This window comes from Sinocyclocheilus grahami, unplaced genomic scaffold (genome assembly GCF_001515645.1).
Source record: "Sinocyclocheilus grahami isolate Dianchi unplaced genomic scaffold, SAMN03320097.WGS_v1.1 scaffold14.1, whole genome shotgun sequence".
NCBI lineage: Eukaryota > Metazoa > Chordata > Actinopteri > Cypriniformes > Cyprinidae > Sinocyclocheilus > Sinocyclocheilus grahami.
The window spans coordinates 78,404-99,722 of NW_015505193.1; the positions used below are offsets into that span (position 1 = coordinate 78,404).

Sequence of the window (21,319 nt, forward strand, 5' to 3'; positions counted from 1 at the left end):
GCTGTAATATATGCCACTCAACACTCAACCTTTAGTGCAGTGCCACTGTTGGGGAACCAAATATGTCCAATTCCAAAGATTTGACATTAGAGATAAATATACATCAGTTATCCGATATGATACATGAAATAAAATAACATACATTGGCTGATAACTATTGTGCATCCCTAATTTCAGTATTATTGGATTTTTGTTGGAAAATGTGGATATTTATCGGGCCAGTACTGGATATTTAAACTGCCTATGTTAATATTTAAATATTATCATAACACCAACACTAACTTAAAGTGATAGCAAATGAGTATTGTAAACATTTAACCCTTTTATGTTATATTGTATTTTATTATTTAGCAAATTTTATTTTACTAATTTATTATTTTGATTAGATTTGATCTTATTTTATTTAGCAAAGTATAGATTTATAATAAATATTAATGTATTTTTGAATAAAGTATAATTTTATACTAATTTCAACAATTTTATTTATTTTATTGTTTTGCAAAGAAGGATAGACTTATAATAATTTATAAATATTGTATTTAGCAAAAAAAAAGTGTAGATTGATTGACTGATTAGCAGATTGAATAAGTATATTTCTAATATTGCTATTTAACATGGAAATAATTGGATTATTGTTTTGGGGGGATTTTAATGTTGGTGCATGCCTATTTGAAATCAGTTTATGGTTGAATCTAGTTGTTCTCATCTCGTGTTTTTTTCTTCTTCTCCCAGAACCAGTGCAGAATGTGAGAGTCAAAAGGAGACAGCTTGGTGATATTGTAAGGAATAACATCTTCAGAGGAGTGTCAGCATGACCCCTCACAGTGAAGCTCTACTGCTGGTCTTCAGTTTCTCACTGTGTGGCAGTCTGTCTGCTGCATCTTTGAATAGAAATGAAAGAGCCCGCTTTTGGTCTAGCACAGACACTGAGCCAGCACAATGGATGCCCCAATCAACAAAAATGGACATGACTACTCCAACCGATGTATTACATTCAGAGGAGATTAGGCGAGACCTTGAGGTGGACCTTTCAGTTGATCTAAACCCCTATGTCACAATGAAGGATCATGGTTTGTCAAGACTTCTAGCCTCAAGAACACCATGGATCAAAACTTTGACTTCCACTAACACTGAACCTCTTTCAGACATCCAGAATGATGAAGAGGCATCTGATTGGTCAACTTTTAGTAAGCAAGTCAATATGGAAAAATCTTTTAAATCATCTTCATTGGCAACACTACAGCCTTTTCCTTCTCAGGCCTGGAGTACTGAGTCCAAGACACCTATTGCTTGGAATACAGAGACATATACACCTCAGTCTCCTACTGAAACCAGATTTAACACCTACCAGATACTGTGGAAGTCCTCTGGTGCTACGCAGACACCATATGCCAGAGGAACCTTAGATGGTACCACTTTGCCAAGAGGGCTGACAAACTATCTGCGGCCATCTGAGGAAACAAAGGATTTGACAGATGCTCCTACAGGTAATCAAATTAATGATACACCAGAGCCAACTTTGCATGTCATGACAGAACCTCATATAGCGTGTAAATGTGTACCTGCATAAAAGGCATGCTAAGTTTTTTGGTTGTTAAAAAGGCCAGCGTAGACCAAATGTATTTCCATGTTGGATCATGATGGTTCATGTTGGTCTGGTGCTGATATATCATTTTGATACAGACACCACTGAAAATAGTCATAATAATAGGCTTATCACAATAATCATAGTGAGTCAGTTGTTATAACCGTTCTGATGGATTCTGTTCAGTGAAGGATTTGTGAGACTAATTCAAACCAGTAACTTGTCTTATTAAACTGTTAAAAGAACCGGCTCATATGATTCATTTATTTGGGAATTACACTATATTTCTCACACTGTATGTTGTGATTCACAAATCACAAAAAACAACTGGATAATAAGAGTAATTTACTCTGGTGGCACTATATGTTTTGATTCACTAAAAATAATTGGTTCATAAGAGCAATTTGTTCATAAATCAGACTGCTAATGTTTCTCTGTATGCTTATAATTCACTAAAAATAATTGTCTCATAAGAGTAATTTGTTCATGAATCGGAGTACTCTGGTGGCGCTATATGTTTTGATTCACTAAAAAGAATCAGCTCAAAAGAGTTGTTTGTGAATCTGATTATTCTGGTTGCACTGTAGGTTTTTGATTCACTTAAAATATTTGGCTCATAAGAGTCTTTTGTTCATGAATCATACTACTCTGGTGGCACTATATGTTTTGATTCACTAAAAATAATTGGTTCATAAGAGCAATTTGTTCATGAATCAGACTGCTAATGTTTCTCTGTATGCTTATAATTCACTAAAAATAATTGGTTCATAAGAGTCATTTGTTAATGAATCGGACTACTCTGCTGGCAATGTATGTTTTCGATTCACTAAAAAGAATCAGCTCAAAAGAGTTGTTTGTGAATCCGATTATTCTGGTTGCACTGGATGTTTTTGATTCACTAAAAATATTTGGCTGATAAGAGTAATTTGTTAATGAATCGGACTACTCTGGTGGCAATGTATGTTTTTAATTCACTAAAAAGAATCAGCGCAAAAGAGTTGTTTGTTTGTTTGTGAATCTGATTATTCTGGCTGCAATGTATGTTTTTGATTCACTAAAAATAATTGGTTCATAAGAGCAATTTGTTCATGAATCAGACTTCTAATGTTTCTCTGTATGCTTATAATTCACTAAAAATAATTGGTTCATAAGAGCAATTTGTTCATGAATCAGACTTCTAATGTTTCTCTGTATGCTTATAATTCACTAAAAATAATTGGCTCAGAAGAGTAATTTGTTCATGAATCGGACTACTCTGGTTGCACTGTATGTTTTTGATTCGCTAAAAATATTTGTCTCATAAGAGTCATTTATTCATGAATCATGAAACTTTTTTACTGTATCACTTTTAATACTCATTCACTCTTTCAAATACACAGGTACAATATGATTAATGGGGCAACCTCACTGCTGGAAAACAACATTGACACACTGATGATGACATTTTAGACTGAATAAAATATGTAAATGTGCAAATCAAAATTTTGTAATAAAGGGATGTCGGTATGTACTTCTACTGCATCTCTTTGGTAATCCTGTTTTGGCATTAGCTTCCTCTTAATGCCTGTGTCAGTAAGACTAGCTCTGCCTACTGTTCCTCAAGCTGCAGTGAAAACATCAGTATTCCAGCAGTGAACAAGCCATTCATCACTGCAGATGTGAGTGGGATACAAGCCCCCTAGCGACTCGTTGTGAAACTAAATACAATTTACAGCTTCTTTTGTATGAATCTTTTGGAATTAAAGTTTGGCTGAGGATTATGGGTAAAAAAAAAACAAGAACAAAAGCAGGTTTAATTCAAATGATGTAGTTTCTTTTTGAGCTAGCATCAGCTATCCGTTCCACTTGTTTGAGAACAGGTTTATAATCCTATTTTCTCTTTCTCAGATAGTCTGACGGAGCCTACTCTCAATATGACAAGTCCTGACCCTGAAAGAGAGAAGCGTGAGGATGTTGACCAAGTGAAAAATGAAGAAAATGGCCAATCGACCGCCACTGTGATCAAGGTCACTGAAACCTATCCTGAAGCAGGTACTGAAGCATTCATTGTCAGAATGACCTCTATTCTAACACATGATCTTTTTCTGTTGGTGATCAGAGTGCAAGAGCTTTCCAGTCCTTCACAATGCTTCTAAATGTACATGCATCTGAGAGATTACAAGAAAAATGTATTTAAAAAAAATGAAGGTTTGAAATAACTGAGCTCAGGGTCTTGCATATGTAACCTGTTTTATCATTTTAGCCTCACGTAAAAACAAACATACAATATGGTACGTGTAATCTGATTCACATGCAAATTACGATTATGAGCCAATTCTTTTTAGTGAATCAAAATATCTCTTGAGCTCACTAAGGCTACATTTATTTGACCAAAATACATTAAAAGGAGTAATAAAATTAACAAAAAAAAAACTGGTTTACATATATTTTAAAATATTTTTTTTAAGCAACTAAGACTGGAGTAGTGGGTGCTGAAAAGTATAAATAAAAAAAATAAAAAAAAATTATATATATATATATATATATAGCCTTAAATTATCGTTTGTTTATATTACTAAAAGAAAATTTCATGAGAAAATTGACAATACAAAAGCTAAGACTTTTTTTTCTTAGAAATAAGATAAAACTGTAGCAGAAACTGGCGAGCTAGGAAGATTAAGGGTTTATTATATATTGCAACTCTTCATTAACACTTTTTGTTTTGTTTTCTCTTTTGTCGTTTTTGGTCAACCAAAGAGATTTTAAGGGTGGTGGTACTGAAATCTCTTCCTGTGAACAAAGGTCAATCATTCAATCTGTAGAGGGAAAACTCGAGCTAGATTCTCTGACCTTAATTAACACATGCTAAAGGCTAATGCTGGTTCAGAGATTCAGTCCCAGTGTCTGGATCATTACTCATGCAGAAACACTTACTAATAATCTATATTAATCAATCAGTCCTTCAATAAGCAATGAAGTGCCTTTTGATCCACAATTAGTGCAGAGTATTGGTATTCAGATTCTCCTTCTCACTTCCACGCACAGGTATTTAAGTGATGTAATGTCATGAAAGTGTGTCAGTTACTAGTTTTTAAATAGTTACACTCATGGGAACGGCAACAGGATCAATGCCCTCTTATCTGTGCCGTATGTGAATGTGTGTCAGAGATGAAGTGTGCGACCCATTTACAACAGCCTAGTTTCACATAGCTAATAACACAGTCATTGTTTTATATATATTTACGATTGATGGTGTATCTTCTTATATTACTCCTGAGATTCATGACCCTGGCTTTCATACTGGAGCAACGTACAGTTATCTACTTACCTCTTGTTTTAGATCATTTGTATACTTCTAGATACAGGATTCTCTGTGAAACATCAATGTGTGGTTTGTTGTGTGTTTTCTCTGCGGTTTAAATACCTCTTGTGCTGTATCATGTGTAACTTCATTATAGGAAGGAAAAAAAAAACCTAAGCAGGCTTGTGGAGAATATTAGCTTTGTGTTTTGTGAATATAACCTCATGGTGCATAAACAGACTAAATCTAATTTGAGGCTGCATTACAATATCTTGCTCCACTTTAAAAACAGCATTCTATAACAAACAGTTAAAAAATATATATATATATGAGTAAATAATATGAAATGGTTCACTCAGTATTGTTTTGTTCATTAAAGCAATTTTGTAAAAAAACAAAAAAAAAAGGAAAATGTATTTATTTAGCCTATTGTTTTTCTGGGGTTTTAATGCAAAGTCTAAGAAGTGTGCCAAAAATCTTAATTAAATAAGTAATTAATAACATAAATAATCGAAAAAGAATGTTTGTGCTGTGGTTTCTTGTCACTGGTATGATCAATGTTAAAAACTTTAATTTTAAAATACAGGACGTTCCAACAGTAAGTGTTCCATTGTTCATCTATAAAACATTGTTTAATGTTTGTGTGAATTAATTTATTAAATTAAATTAACGTTATATTTTATAAGTACTTATATATACCTTGTAGGTACTAATATGTACCTTTTTAAGGTACCAATATGCAGCCTTTAGGTACAAAGGTGTACCTAAGTGTACCGTGCCCCAGTGACAGCTTTTGTGCCTTTTTCTGAGTGTGTATGTAAAACTAAATGCATCTTAAACCAAGCTATATATTGCATTTCAGCATCTCCAGGTGATGACAGACGCAAATCTTCCACACTTCATGACTGCAGCCTGGTTGGCACTGGGATCTGTCAGTCGCCTGACTCCTCGTGGAATCACGCTTCAACTAACAACACCCTGTCCACTCCACCTCCTGTGTATGAAACCACACCCCCTGGTGTAATAACCCCACCCCCTGAAGCCCAGACCCCGCCTCTATTGGTCCCTTTACTGGCTGACTGGAATGCTGCTATGGCAACATGGGGCCTGGCATGGGAGTTGCAGGTATACGGGCTCAGCTGTGTGTTCTCGCTCGTGGCTGTGCTGTCTGTGCTCAGCCTGATGTGTTTGCCATTGCGCTGGCCCTCTGGCTGTGCCCACTTCAGCCTCCTCCACCTTCTCCAACTACTAACAGGTTCCAGCAGAGCTCTATGGCTCCTCTATGATCCATACGGCCAAAAAGAGCGCCTACCCATAGTCTGGGCACGACTGATTCACGAAGCTGCCTATCCCTGTATTACTGCATCATTTGGCCTTCTGCTTCTACTGCTAACTGCTCGCTCTTGTACCCAGCTACTTTCCCAGAATACCCTGCAGCGCAGTACCTGCCTGTTGGCCGCCCTAGTGCTGCTGCACATAGCCATAGTGATGGCTTCCATGGCAATACTGCAACTCTTTCCCACCCTGAAAATTGTGCCTCTATTACCGCCAGCAGCCTTTGTGTTGATGTCCTCTCTCTTGTCATTCACGTACCTGCTTCTTTACTGCTGTGCCCGTGCCGATGCCAAGCACATTTACCGGCTAAACGATAGCTCTCCTGAGCGGCCATCATGCCATGCTAGCAGGTGTCCATTCACAGAGGCTCGGATGTGGGAAAGGGCAGCCAGGACAGGGGTATTCTCTGCCCTGTTTCTGCTAGCATGTGGCAGTCTACGACTTTACGCCATGCTCCATGCTGAAGGGCTGACCGGTGGAGTCATGGTTGGACTGATGCCCTGGCCCTGGTGGGGCTTTCAGCTCAGCTGCAGAGTGTGTGAAACAGGAGTATGTCTCACACTCGCTCTTGTAATCACTCACCCCCTTCTCTGTTGCGGAGTGCCCCTTTCCAAACCAGGAGGCTGCAGCTGGCTCTTCAAAAAGACACCCACAGAAGGCGCCATGTTGGCCAAACCCACCATCCTCTCGAGTCGGTGTGGCTGGTCACTACGGCCCGTCGAGAAGCTGGGGTTGTGTGAGGGAATAGTACGGCGGGAAAGCGAAAGCGTGCCGCTCTACACCTTGGTGGAACTTCCGCACAGCGAATCAGACGGTTTGGACCTCCACTATCCAGCCAGCCCTCAGCACGAGTCTTGCACACAGCTCTCCCAAACCACAAAGAAGAGCAAAGTATCCCATGCATCATCCTTTGCAAGCTTTGACGCCGACTCCACGGCAGATCTGCGGCCCCCTTCGCCAATCGACTTGCGACGAAGCATTGACGAGGCCTTGAACAGTGAGGCTCTGTTCCAGCATAGCCTGTTCGGATCTTCCAGGCTCTCTCTCAGCACACGCGGACCCCCGGATGGACAACCCTGTCGGGGAAACTCCACCGAACCCAGCCTATACCGCACTGCCTCCTGTGGGGATGTGGACCCCGCTACAGTCCCCAGCCGACCTAGGCAATGGAGCACTCTATCTGGGAGACCAGCTCACGTCTCGGTCAATTGCAGTGGGTTAAACTCAACACAACAGTCCCAGAGCAGCCTACATAGGGGCTCTCAGTCCGGGCAGCAACTCCACAGACGGTACACGGCCTTGGGCTCTACGTCCACCAGAGAGAGCGTGGATGTAGAGACAAATTCTCATGTTGATGAGCTTGCCGTTCAGGCTGAATTCATCAACGTCTGCAGGCAAATAGATGCAATCAGTATCAGTAGTGATACGATCGACCTATAGGGGGAGAAATCTTTATTCAACAACATTTACATTTATTCATTTAGCAGATGCTACAGATTGTGCTTTAGAGGATGTGCTGTACTTACCTGCAGAATTAACATTTTTCAGTTTAACACAGGGGTGTCGAGGTGTGCTCTTGGAGGTCCACCTTCCTGCATAGTTTAGTTTAAACATACCTGCTTGTTTCAGGTGTGTTTAATTTAGGCTAGACCTAAACTCTGCTGGAAGGGTGACCCTCCAGAAGCAGGAGTGGACACTTTAACCGAACACCTTTAAGTAATTTCAACCCTAACAACTCCAATTTACAGAACTTCTCTTGATATAAATGTGGAGAGGAATTTGCTGTTGATGCACTCTGCTTGAATGGAAAGAATTTTTTTATTTTAGAAGCAGACATGACATGGACAAAACGGCAACTTGCAGCCTTTAAGTGACTGATGTTCTCTATCAATGGTGAGAAATTCTCTGAAATCCACTTCTCATATTTGACAAATCTTGTTGAACATGCTTGGTTTGATCAAAATACTTAAAAAAATAATCTAATGTACATGAGGCTTGTGTACCTTTTAGCAATAAAGCTAGCACTTATGAACATGTTTTATGATGAGATGTATTTTTGGTTTTGCTCCTACAGCACAGATCACCTAAACCCTCATTGACAACATTACAACTGTATAGAGACATATTCTCTAGAAACCATTAGCATTTTATTTCAGCACTATCATTGGTGTTAATCCACTTATTTGTGGCAGCCCTGTCACTTAACATTTTGTTCTGGAATGAGACCTAGATGTTTATACTTATGGGAAAGGATGTATATAGCAAAAGGCTGCATGAAGATAACCATGCAAACCATGCTAATGAGCTGTTGTATGAATAGAACACTTGGCATTTAAGTACATTTTTAACTGTTTTTTAAATTACGTTTAGTGCTTCATTAAAATCTATTTTATCATGTACCCATAATCCCTCACAGCCATTCTGCTACACAAATACTGCCCTCTGTTGGCCATGAAGATGTAATAACATGACAGCTTGTGCATTTGTCATCTTTATTAGTGCATGTCTGTGTGACTGACAGCAGGAGCTCATCGCAAAAACTTTAAGATTGTCTCACTCTTGGCTTCTCTTTTTTTTTTTCTTCAAATGTTTGAGATGTGCATTTCCTCTCTATGACTAGTAAATGGTCCTATACGTCTATGCTTTTACATGACAATGTAAACCTCTGAATTGCATTGCTCATTATGCTACTGTGTTTAGAAAGAGATACATTAACATTTAAAAGATTTAAGCAAAGTATAGAGTAGACAGAAACTGATACTACAGGAAAAAATTAAGAAACACTGTCTATAAAACTCTTTCTTTATTCTATAAACTGTATTATATTCAGAATGACAACACAACAGTCTTTGCAAACTACCAAATGGTGCCCAAGTTGAAAGTGTCACTTTTACAGCAAATGCTTTTGACTGTCCTTCAATTCTGACCTTTTTTATCCTGTAGAATGTTTGATATATACATAAATGCTTCTAAGTTAAGTGTGTGAAACTGTTAAATAAACTAAAGAAATGAGCATGTCTGTGTACATTATTGGCTAGTGTAAGGAGAGTAATACCTGACTTTAAGGCTGATACTCAATCTGGTCCATAAAATAACATCATTCTAGTTGTCTCTGGGTAATCTGAAAAGCATTGTGACACAAGCAGTCTGCAAACTTGCCCTATTGGAAAAAAGCAAATGCATTTTTTAGATCACATTAAAATTTAACTGGTAACACTCTAATGGCAAATGTGTTTCCTCATATACCACAATGGTCACAAAAAAAGTATTATTGCTATTAAAATAACAGACAATGCGAATTAGAATGAACCAGCAAGACATACCCCACATATCAGAAATGTTCATAGACACACTCTCTCTTATATACACACACACGTAGCATCCTCATATTTCAGATGATGCAGTACATTCATAGGATTTTGAAAATAATCTCTCTACTACCTAGTCTAATTTCTTACAGGGAAGCCCAAACAAAATAAAAAATCAAAACAATAAAGTCCACAGAACATTCAGTACTGTTGCTGGCTTTTATTACAATTTTTTTCATTTTTAATGTTTAATCTATATTTAATGTGTATTTCTATAATAAAAATACATATGTGATATTTCTTATTATATAATTAGCATCCCACAAACAATTTAATTCTTATTCTCAGTGATTAAAAGATTAAACACTTTATTTTTAATGATTGCACGCCCATCAAATATGTAAATGACCACTGATCAAATGAAGAAGCAGCTCTATGGTGCGCTTTTTCATTGCGTCGGTTTCCATGGTGACTCGTCGATCTGTTGAGAAAGTCTTGTGTGTTAACCGTGAATATACTTAAGTAAGCAAGGTTTGGGTTAATCAACCGAGAGTTCAGAGTATATGTGACGGTAAGTTAACCTTGCTCTCTGAAATACACCCCATGAAAAAGGATCAAGGGGTTGAGGATAGCAGAAATCACTTTTAGCTGCTGTGTTTGGTGACGGCTGGTGACGGGACATTGGGTCCGGCTCTTGTGTGCCCCCTGCTGCCCTGTTCAATATAACCTCTTCTCGTAACTGTCGAGAACAGAAAAGCAACACAACCTTAATAAATCCACACATTGATTTTTTTTACAAACATGTCAAATCAACTCAATGAAATCACTCCATTAGAAGAACAGTTCGCCCAAAAATGAATATAAAAAGCAGCATGGAAGTATCATAAAAGTGCCCTTCAGCAAGGAACAGACTAAAATTGAAGACATTATTCAGTCTTAAATATAATTTTTGCTTCCAAATATTGAACTTGCTTATTGTCATTGGTTATGAGACGCATGAGAAATAATGGCCTTAGATGTCAAATCTAGTGTCATATTTGAATAACGACTTAAATTCCATTCTGTTCTTTACACAAAGATATCACATGAAATATAGTGCACAAGTCATATGGATTATTTTTATGATGCACTACCAAAAGTGACGGCTGGTGACGGGACATTGGGTCCGGCTCTTGTGTGCCCCCTGCTGCCCTGTTCAATATAACCTCTTCTCGTAACTGTCGAGAACAGAAAAGCAACACAACCTTAATAAATCCACACATTGATTAGTCCAAATGAAAAATGTTTTTTTTACAAACATGTCAAATCAACTCAATGAAATCACTCCATTAGAAGAACAGTTCGCCCAAAAATGAATATAAAAAGCAGCATGGAAGTATCATAAAAGTGCCCTTCAGCAAGGAACAGACTAAAATTGAAGACATTATTCAGTCTTAAATATAATTTTTGCTTCCAAATATTGAACTTGCTTATTGTCATTGGTTATGAGACGCATGAGAAATAATGGCCTTAGATGTCAAATCTAGTGTCATATTTGAATAACGACTTAAATTCCATTCTGTTCTTTACACAAAGATATCACATGAAATATAGTGCACAAGTCATATGGATTATTTTTATGATGCACTACCAAAAGTTCAAAAGTTTGGGGTCAGTGAGATATTTTATTTATTTATATGAAAGATAATTCTATATAATTCTATAAAATTATATTTAAAATAAAAGCAGTTCTTTTGAACTTTCTAATCATCAAAGAATCCTGAAAAAAGTTTTCATAAAAATATTAAGCAGCACAACCCTTTTTTAGCATTAATAATAAGAAATTTTCCTTAAACAGCCAATCAGCATATTATAATGATTTCTGAAGGATCATGTGAGTAATGGTTGCTGAAAATTCAATTTTGCTTCACAGGAATAAATTACATTTAAAAAATATATTTAAATAGAAAGCTGTTATTTTAAATTGTAATAATATTTAATATCATTTCACATAATATCATTTCACATAAGTGAGCAAAAGAGACTTCTTCAAATAAATAAATAAATCCTACTGAGCCCACCTTTTGAACATTAATGTACTTTCATGGTCTTTTCTGTCCTTTTTGAAGGCTGACAGCCTCTAGTCACCATTTGCATGCGAAGTATGCAAATAAAAAAGGCTCTGAAATTTTCAGGTGGATAAATGACGACAGAATTGTCATTTTTGGGTAAACTATCCTTTTAAAAGTGGGAGTGGGTTTCTTTCAAGATAATCTCCCTGTCAAAGACAAGCCTCTGAGAGTGTTACGAGTACACAACCACAGCAGGACACTGGGATAGTGGACACTAGGTTTGTCTACATGATACGACAGTAAGAGGAAACTAAAATAGTCTCAATGCCCACTAAAGAGCCCAGATCGTACCGCTGTTTACAACACAATTCCCTCCACCAAAACTTAACACTATTATAAGAGACATGAGACGCTATTATACTTACATGGCACAAAAGAATATCTATGATGACAGCATAAGAGAAAGGAAGAGAAGACAGTTTCACATGTAAACTCTACTTTTCCATGACAATGTATGAAGGGATGGACTAAGGGTCTCTGAGAGGAACTTCAAAAAAAAAACAGAGAGGGGATTGCTAAACTTTTAGTTTTATGTGAACCACAAGAATTCTAAATGACGTGAAATGTGTTCACAGCTTTTTTTTTTTTAGGGTATGTGGTGTGAGGAAAGAAACACACACATGGTAGGTCAGGTGGGTGGGGCTAAATGAGTGGGCGGATACTTACGAATGCAGTCCATGAACTCCACCCTCAACCTGAGCAGACATGGTCCTCTTCTCAAACTTCAGCTCTCCAGAGTACATCATCGATCTATATGTAACGCAGGCGAGACTTACACAGATGTAGGTAAAAACAGACTCCATTCTTTTTCGTGTTTATGTTTTCTTTTAGGAAGTTTTAATATTTTATATAGTCAGTAGCCTTTGGTTTACATTACAGCTTGATGAATGCAGACTTGTCAGCTTATTCCATGGATGGAAGCAATGAAGACACATTGAGAATGAATAAATTCCATTTATTTCTGATGTTTGAAACAAAATAATGTAGAAGCATTAGTACAACTGAAGACAGTGAACCATGATTCACTACTAGCTACTGCTGCTAGTCGATTGTTGGTGATATTTATCATTTAAATAAAAGAGGATACTCTTTTCTAAAGAGAATTACTGTACAAAAGATGGTTTAGTGAAAAATGTGTATAATATTTTTAGTTAATTTTTTCCAGAAGAAAAAACTACCGGCCAAATTTTTGGATAATTAATTGGAATTTAATTATTATTCCAAGACGTCTCTTACACTCACCAAGAGTAAAAACATTAATATTGTGAAATATTATCAAATTAAACTATGAATTATATAAATTAATATTAATATTATAAAGTAATATTATAAAATTAAAATCTATAAATTGAATTATACAAAAATTATTTAATTTTATTTAAAAAAAAATAATTAATAATTCTGTTTCGATATATTTTGAAATGTAGTTTATTCCTGTGATGGCAAAGCTCAATTTTATTGGTGCTCAATTATTAACAATGGCTCTTATTACTGTCAATGTTGCGGAATAAATTACATTTTTAAATATATTAAATAGAAAACATTCTATTTCAGAACAATTTTAAACTGTAAAAATATTTCACAATATCACTGTACTTTTATCAAATAAATACAGCCTTGTTGAAAAACCCAAACTTTTAACCAGCAGTGTATATCTGATAAAAGTTTTAGTTAAAAAGACTTTAGTTAAACGGCTGCTAGTGGATTCCTAAAGGAACTAAAATACAGCATATACCAGCACAGAGATGGGCTTAAAGCTAATAAACATGAATTAAAAGAAACAAAACTGCTATTTTGATTTCATGAGGTCTTTTGTCAAGCTTTCCAGATGTCTATAAGGGAAAATGACACGCTTACCTCAGAATGGACAAGCTCTTTCCACCGATATCCTGACAGCCATGTTGAATTCCAGCGATGAGGTATGGAACGAATTTGTGTATTGAGCCTTTGTCCTGAACTGAGCCAGAGACTCCCTGAGCCACCTTCACTTTATCACCTTCACTGGAAAACACAAACGTATACACAACACAACCCATTATGTCCTGCATACAATGCAAAAAAGTTAAATATAACAGATCATATATATCTTATTGGGGTGTTTCTTCAACTACAAGCACCATATGACTTTTACTTTAAATGTTTACGTCACTAAACTTTAAAAAAAACTTTTATATAAAGGTTATAATACACTGTTATATGAAGGTTATAATAATGTTATGCTTTTATTATTTATTTTCACTTTCAAAATGCCATTTATGTATGCATTTAATTGTTTCGGACCCTGGCTTATAAAAATATGAAATATGAATTGTTACTATATACTGAAAGCTCAACTATAATATTTAGTTTATATATATATATATAATATATATATATATATATATATTATAGTCATAATATTTAGCTTACAATTTATAATATTTATAATTTAAAATATGAATTTCCACTGCAAACTACAGGATGACTGTCAAAACTATTATAAACTATTCTAATATTTATTGCGTAAAAAATATTAAATTAATTTTTCAAAAATCACACACATCAGTTTTGGTATCATTTCCATCATAAACCGTTTTTAAATAAGTTACCAAGGAAACGACACTGTCAGTGAAGAGCATACACTCTTAAAAATAAAGGTGCTTCAAAAGGTTCTTCAAGCGATGCCATAGAAGAACCATTTTTGGTTCCACAAAGAACCATTCAGTCAAAGGTTCTTTAAAGAACCATCTCTTGCTTACCTTTTTATAATCTGAAGAACCTTCTTTCACCACAAAGAACCTTTTGTCAAACAGAAAGGTTCTTCCGATGTTAAAGGTTCTTTATGGAACCATTTAGACAAAAAGGTTATTCTATGGCATCGTGAAGCACCTTTATTTTTAAGAGTGTACATGAGATGAAATATGACATGTAATGTGTGAAGAAAATAAGGAAAGTTCTAAGTAATTTTTTGTATTTAGGATAATTAAACTGCTAGCAATTAAATTCGTCTTAGCAAGACAAAGGTTAACAGTTTATTTCCATCCCTCATTTCCACCAGAGTATGCTGTTATCATCATTTGAGAAGATGACACTATGGAGAAAATGTTCATGACTGAAAAAATATCAAAATGTAAAAAAATGATCCTGTGCACAAAGCCGAAAAACAAACAGTATTCATAATTAAAGAAACACCCACTGTCATCTTTATCCATGTACACATTCAGACATCTGAGTCTAAGACTGTTTACCTAAAGTAACGTTTCTGACTGCTGTTGCTTTTCTCCATGGCGTCCAAAGAGCCCATGCCACGGTACTTCTTCAGTCGTACGCCGTCTGAGAAAAAATACTCACCGGGCGCTTCTGTGGTTGCCGCTAACAATGACCCCATCATCACTGAAACAAAACAGACAGAAGGGAAGGGCACGGTCTGACATGGACATGTAGGCAAACAAATTCCAGCTATTAATAACAATGATCGTTCAGGCAAATCACCCGGAAAAACACACACCTGTGGATGCTCCCAGAGCAAGGGCTTTGACAACGTGCCCAACCGTCTGGATGCCACCGTCTGCAATGACCGGAACCCCAAAACGCCGGGCGTATTCAGCCACCTTATACACAGACGTGCCCTGCGGTCTCCCACATGCCATCACTATATGATAAACACACACGTACGCATATTTACATCGCTATAATTAATCTAATTAACGTTCTGAAAAATAAAATAATAGTTATACCCAAAATACTAACTCTAAAATAAAACGTTTGCCATTTTTAGACATGAATATTCCCTTAAAGTATGTCTAAATATACACGTTTACATTGCTATAAAAGTGGGTAATTCTTATTTTTATAAAATAAAATAAAATAAAGACTAATCCCAAATCCTAACCCTAACCCTAAAATAAAATGTTTGCCATTTTCAGAAGAAAATCAGAAGTAATAAAGGCACCAGTTTTACTCTAAAGTGTGTCCTCCTCATAAAGTTATTTCACATTTAGCTAACTTCTGGGAACTTTCCACAGCAAGTTTGTCTTCCAAAGTCAGTCAGAAACGCACACATACCTTCTTGTGTGATGCAGATGGATCCACAGCCCATGCCCACTCGTAAAGCATCAACACCGGCATCTATAAGATTCTTTGCTTGAGCAGCAGTCACCACTGTATACAAGAGAACGAATAAAACACAAAGAATATGCTATTACTTGATTTAACTTTGGAAAGCTACGATTGCAGGTCTATGCATCTTAAATATCTAAATCTAATATCACTCTACTCAAGCTATCCTCAGTTTATACAGAAAAGTGAGAACCGCACAAAGGGCAAAAAAGCCTCACCGTTTCCTCCCACCACTTGTAGTTCTGGGTATTTCTGTTTGATGTAGTTGATCATACTGATCTGAAACACTGAGTTCCCCTGAGAAGAGTCCTGAGACAGAATAACAGAAAAACCATCACATATGTAGGGTTAAGAGCTAAAAGGATCAACATTGTGTGTATACTGTGATTTTGGCCCCAATTTTGCAGTCTGAGACCAACTCTTCGAACTGGCGAACATTTAAAGAAAACTTTAATAAAATAAACAAACACAAAATTAAAGTAAAGCGGCAGCCCCTCGCGGACGACTGCCGCACACCAAACACAAAATAAAATCCAGGCCTGGTCCTCTCTCCTCCAACACTGTCATCACTCCTCCTTTTATCCTTCCGGAGCTTCTCCGTGGGACTCGAGACCGGTGAGTGGCGCAGGTGTCGCGCATTAGCATTTACTCCACCGGCCTCGATCCACTCCCACGGCTCTCAGCCCCGCCCCTCTCGTCACAGTAGTCTTCAAATGAAAATAGTTATTAATTCTTCTCTCTTTAGACCAAATCAATTAAGCTCATGAAAATTTTTAATCAAGGATTGAATTTGGAAAAACTTGAATAAATTATGACAATTTTCATTTTTGGGTGAACTATCCCTTTAACAGTAAGTGAAAAGGGAGCAACTTATAAAAATTATAGTTGTTCATATAATATATATAATATAATATATGAAGCAGAATAAGACAAATACGAAAGAGATACAAATTAAACAAATTTTTCAGATACAGTAGGTTTACTTAACATATTTATTTAACATCTTTTGTTGGTTAACATTAATGACACGGATAGGTTCTTAATTAGGAATGCTGTCCCTTTAAGACGGAAGGCATGCATGTAGTACTGACACATGTTCAGTTTTTATCCACCTATTTACATTCACTTAATCCATAACTGACTGTATTTACATGAGATACTGTACATGATAGACATTTGGACTGCTGTGTGTGTATTTGAGCACTGATAACTTATATTTCATCATAGTTTTTTATCATCATCGGATATTAGTTTTAGCTCTTCAACGTCTCGTCTTAGTCACAGAAAAAATGTTTGTTAACTAATATTTTTCGTCGTCGTCTTCATTGACGAAATGAACACTGGTCAGAATATGGTTTACTCATAACATACATTGTGAGCGCAAAGTACCCCAGGTTCACTTTTATTTTCATGTTTGTGTAATTCAAACTACCTTTGGCCCAATACAGTTTACCACTGAAAATCTCAAGCATGAAAACATGCTAATTCTGCGTTCTTGACTACCCGACACATGGAACAAAGAAATAAAATGGAAACGCTATTTTTAGCTTTGCAGGTGTTTGACTGCAAACAAAGTCTCCATCGCATGTGCTCTGCAGGTGTATGATTATGGTAATTTACCATGTTTGACACATTTGTCTCTGCTTGCTAAACAGGTTTGTTGCTAAAGGATTTCTTTTGGATGCATTTTTTGCTTAAAGGAATGGCTCACCCAAAAATGAAGTTTTGCTAGAAATGCACTCACCCTCAGGCCATCCAAGATGTAGATGAGTTTGTTTCCTCATCAGAACAGATTTGGAGATATTTAGCATTACATCACTTGCTCACCAATGGATCCTCTGCAGTGAATGGGTGCCGTCAGAATAAGAGTCCAAACAGCTGATAAAAATATCACAATAATCCACATGACTCCAGTCCATCAATTAATGTCTTGTGAAATGAAAAGCTGCATGTTTGTAATATACAAATTAATCATTAAAGACGTTTTTAACTTCAAACCATAGCTTCTAGGACTCAAAGGAATGCTAGTTCTCTATTAATAATATTGCTTTCTCCAGTGAAAAAGTCAAAAAGCTGTTTGGACTCTCATTCTGACGGCACCCATTCACTGCAGAGGATCCATTGGTGAGCAAGTGATGTAATGCTACATTTCTCCAAATCTGTTCCGATGAAGAAACAAACTAATTTTCAGCATATTTTAAGTTTTGGGTGAGCCGTTCTTTTAAAAGTGAATGTTTCTCATTGAATGTTTACATCTATCCTTTGCATCACGGCATAACAAATTATGAAAGGCAGCAAAAGCGATGCAAAAATCTTGATCTCCAGAAAGAGGGCTGAGTATCATTAAAATGTAAATGTCACCCTATTCCTCTTAGGACCCACCAGAACTATCACGTCCACTCCGGCCTGCATGAGCAGGTCTAGCCGGTACTTGTCGTCCTCCCGGGTGCCGATGGCAGCGCCACACAGCAGCTGTTTACGAGAGTCTTTGGAAGCTAGAGGATAGTCTCTGTTCTTCTTCAAATCGGTACGAGCTATTATAGCTACAAGCTCATCGCTGTCATTCACTATAGGCAGTTTACCTGAAAGAGAAAAACAGGAATGTAATCAGCAAGCTTGTGCTAAACATCACAACATAAACAAGACTGAAGTTGATGCTCCTACCTTTTTTACTGCGCTGTAAGATGTCATTCGCCTCTTTTAATGTTACACCTGCTGGAGCAACCACTAAATCTTCTCGTTTTGTCATTGCCTGGAGGATTTGAGATATTTCAGAAACTATCATTCATGCATATTAGTAGTATTCAGGACTATTATGAGTGTTTAAAGACAAAACAAACTCAGAATAATGTATTTTCTTAATAAATGTAACTGGTTTTATTGTGAATGATTCATCAGTGATTAAAGTTATTTTAAATTCTACAATATTCAAAATAAATTTAGATTTTCTTATACACTACTGTTTAAATGTTTGGGGCCAAAATGTTTTTGAAAGCCCCATATGCTCACCATGGTTGCATTTATTTGATCAAAACTGCAGTAAAAACTACATGAAATGTAAAAAAGTATCAAATTTAATTTATTCCTGTGATGCAAAGCTGAATTTTCAGCATCCATTACTCCAGTCTTCAGTGTAACATGATCCTTCAGAAATCATTCTAATATGCTGATTTGCTGCTCAAGAATAATTTATTATTATTATCAATGTTGAACACAGTTGTGCTGCTGAAGATTCAGTTTCACTCAAAATGCCACTTTATGGAAGTTAAATGAATACTTAGATTGTGAAACGTCACTTAAATTGGAATAAAATTTTAAGTTATTAAAGAGTTCGTTTAGAATTTAGAAGTTTGGCATCACAAACCTCTTCCAGTGGCCTGTCGTAATCTTTCTCTGACAGGAAGTCGATGTCTCGTGACGTAACGATGCCCACCAGCTTGCTTCCCATCTTGCCGGTTTCTGTGACAGGGATGCCGGAGAAACCGTGCCGCAACTTTGCTTCAAACACATCGCCGACCGTGTGCCGTGGACTCATCACTACAGGGTCCGTAATGAAGCCCTGCTCAAATTTCTGCCAATATGATAGACACACAAAACATTTTAATAACAGATAATTACCATTACATCTTAAACCCCAAAATCAGATAACACACTATTATCATAATATGTGTATCTTCAATTGACCAGATTTACAAAATTCAAGTTTTATATATTTCTTTTATTTTTGTTTTATTCATCTATCATATGAATGACCTTGACTTTCCGGACCTCATTGGCCTGGAACTCAGGTGTGCAGTTGTGATGAATAATTCCTATTCCACCCATGAGCTATGGGACAAATCAATGGATGAAATGGAAAAGCAGTTACGATTTAGTACAAGTGCTGATATATAATGTTTCTATGAGTGTTACTTACAGCCATAGCGATGGCCATGGAGGACTCTGTGACTGTGTCCATGGGAGATGAAATGAGTGGCGTCTTCAGGGTTATCTTCCGGGTCAGGGCAGATGTCAAATCCTGTGACAACACATGACCGTTACAAAAAATCACAAAGGGATAAATTGTCTATGTAAACAGACATGTTCAAATAAGCAAAGCTAATTTATGATTGGTCAATTTAGGAACGCCACATACTGTAAGTCTGCTACTTAGATGTATGTAAAAATGACCTTTTGTGTTTCATGGAGAACAAAAAAATCATACAGGTTTGGAACAGCACAAGGGTGAGAAAATAACAAAATGAAATTTTTGGCGAATGATTTCTTTAAAGAAAACATTTACAGTACAGGGAACTCAGAGCAGTCTAGTTATTGTTTAAATAATTATTCTTATTGTTAAATAAAACAGAAACTATTAAGAAATGTTAATTGAAATAAAGCTGAAGTAAAATAAAATATAAATATCAGATGACAAATTTAACCTTAAAAATGAAAATGTAATTAAATAAAATAATAAATACTATAATTATATAGGACTCCTTACATTGATCAAAAGTTACAGTAAAGACATTTATATTGTTACAAAAGATCCTATTTTAAATGTATTTCTAATTATTTTCTTTGAATTTTTTATTAGGGATGCTCATTTCAGTAAATTTTCCCAACCGACAACCACTGCTCGTTATCTGAACATTAGCCTAACCATTAACTGATAAGACTAGAATATTAAACTAGTTTTAAATAAATAATAGAATGGACGAGTGTCTGTGACCCATTAAAAATACAAAAATATATATTATATTTATTTTAACATGTGCAAACAGCAGGATACAGAACAACAGAGCAACAACAGAACCTGAATTCACACATAGTCAAATTATCACGTACCTGCAGCGCTTCTGAGAACAAAGAAAAACAGAATCATATAATATAAATAAAAAGAATAAAATAATTGTATGCGCTCTGAAGAACCGCATGTTTTTTTGTCAGACAAAAAAATACATTGCAGGCCTACCTCTTTGCACAGCTTTTATAGTTTTTATTTTTTAATAAACACAGGTATTTTTTTTATTAAACACAAGTTTCTGCAGCGTTGAGCATTGTAGCCAATCACAGACATGTCTGTTAATTTCATGAATGTAATGGCCAATCAGAGGTGTTGAAGTTAGAATCCACTCACTGCTCATTAAGCAGCAGTTTTGTTCAGTGTTTCTGAGTTGTGCATGCTCGCGAATTCTCTCATTAGAACAAACTAAATGTAAACACGATGTAAATAAGAGATTTAGTTGTGCAGTAGTGTAGAGCTTCACTGAATATAACGGAACTTTGTGAGATCGCGAAAAACTAAGATGAGTGACAGCTTTTTAATGATTAATATGCGCGCTTTTTTGGCTATAACCCATTCAGAATTTAAAGGGATCATATGATGCGATTTCAAGTTTTCCTTTCTCTTTGGAGTGTTACAAGCTGTTCGTGAATAGATAAGATCCCTGAAGTTGCAAAGACTAAAGTCTCAAATCTATATTCTTTATAAAAGTTAAGACTCGTCCACGCCCTCCTAAAACGACTTGTTTAAACACGCCCCCACATGTCCACGTCACGATGTGGGAAGATTTGCATAACGCCGCCCAAATGTTCATGCAAAGAAAGAAGGCGTAACTTT

The 21,319-nt window shown here is 36.2% G+C and overlaps 2 protein-coding genes across 2 annotated transcripts in view; one reads left to right on the plus strand and one right to left on the minus strand.

Annotated features, from left to right (window-relative positions):
* The first annotated feature begins 738 nt into the window (after window positions 1-738).
* Window positions 739-8,954, plus strand: LOC107599806 (proline-rich transmembrane protein 4-like). Its single transcript, XM_016291495.1, has 3 exons — window positions 739-1,487; window positions 3,473-3,616; window positions 5,728-8,954. Exons 1-3 carry the CDS (start codon window positions 812-814, stop codon window positions 7,638-7,640), a joined length of 2,733 nt encoding a protein of 910 aa, XP_016146981.1. The 5' UTR covers window positions 739-811; the 3' UTR covers window positions 7,641-8,954.
* Window positions 8,955-9,842: 888 nt separating this feature from the next.
* The window catches only part of LOC107599814 (inosine-5'-monophosphate dehydrogenase 1a-like), an 18,904-nt gene continuing 7,427 nt past the window's right edge, over window positions 9,843-21,319 (minus strand). Inside the window, exons 4-16 of the mRNA XM_016291507.1 lie at window positions 19,634-19,735; window positions 19,471-19,545; window positions 19,082-19,288; window positions 18,382-18,469; window positions 18,100-18,299; window positions 15,936-16,026; window positions 15,664-15,759; window positions 15,107-15,250; window positions 14,847-14,991; window positions 13,477-13,620; window positions 12,286-12,369; window positions 11,985-12,001; window positions 9,843-10,247 (exon numbers count right to left, since the gene is read on the minus strand). Coding sequence (XP_016146993.1) covers window positions 10,153-10,247; window positions 11,985-12,001; window positions 12,286-12,369; window positions 13,477-13,620; window positions 14,847-14,991; window positions 15,107-15,250; window positions 15,664-15,759; window positions 15,936-16,026; window positions 18,100-18,299; window positions 18,382-18,469; window positions 19,082-19,288; window positions 19,471-19,545; window positions 19,634-19,735 — 1,488 coding nt within the window. The 3' untranslated portion in view covers window positions 9,843-10,152. The remainder of the gene's footprint in view (window positions 10,248-11,984; window positions 12,002-12,285; window positions 12,370-13,476; window positions 13,621-14,846; window positions 14,992-15,106; window positions 15,251-15,663; window positions 15,760-15,935; window positions 16,027-18,099; window positions 18,300-18,381; window positions 18,470-19,081; window positions 19,289-19,470; window positions 19,546-19,633; window positions 19,736-21,319) is intronic.

What these genes read in the sequence shown, in the direction of transcription:
- LOC107599806 (XM_016291495.1), top strand. Translation starts at nt 812, where the DNA reads ATGACCCCTCACAGTGAAGCTCTACTGCTGGTCTTCAGTTTCTCACTG. An exon ending in TTTGACAGATGCTCCTACAG is followed by an intron (nt 1,488 to 3,472) that starts GTAATCAAATTA and finishes TCTCTTTCTCAG; the next exon opens with ATAGTCTGACGGAGCCTACT. An exon ending in TGAAACCTATCCTGAAGCAG is followed by an intron (nt 3,617 to 5,727) that starts GTACTGAAGCAT and finishes ATTGCATTTCAG; the next exon opens with CATCTCCAGGTGATGACAGA.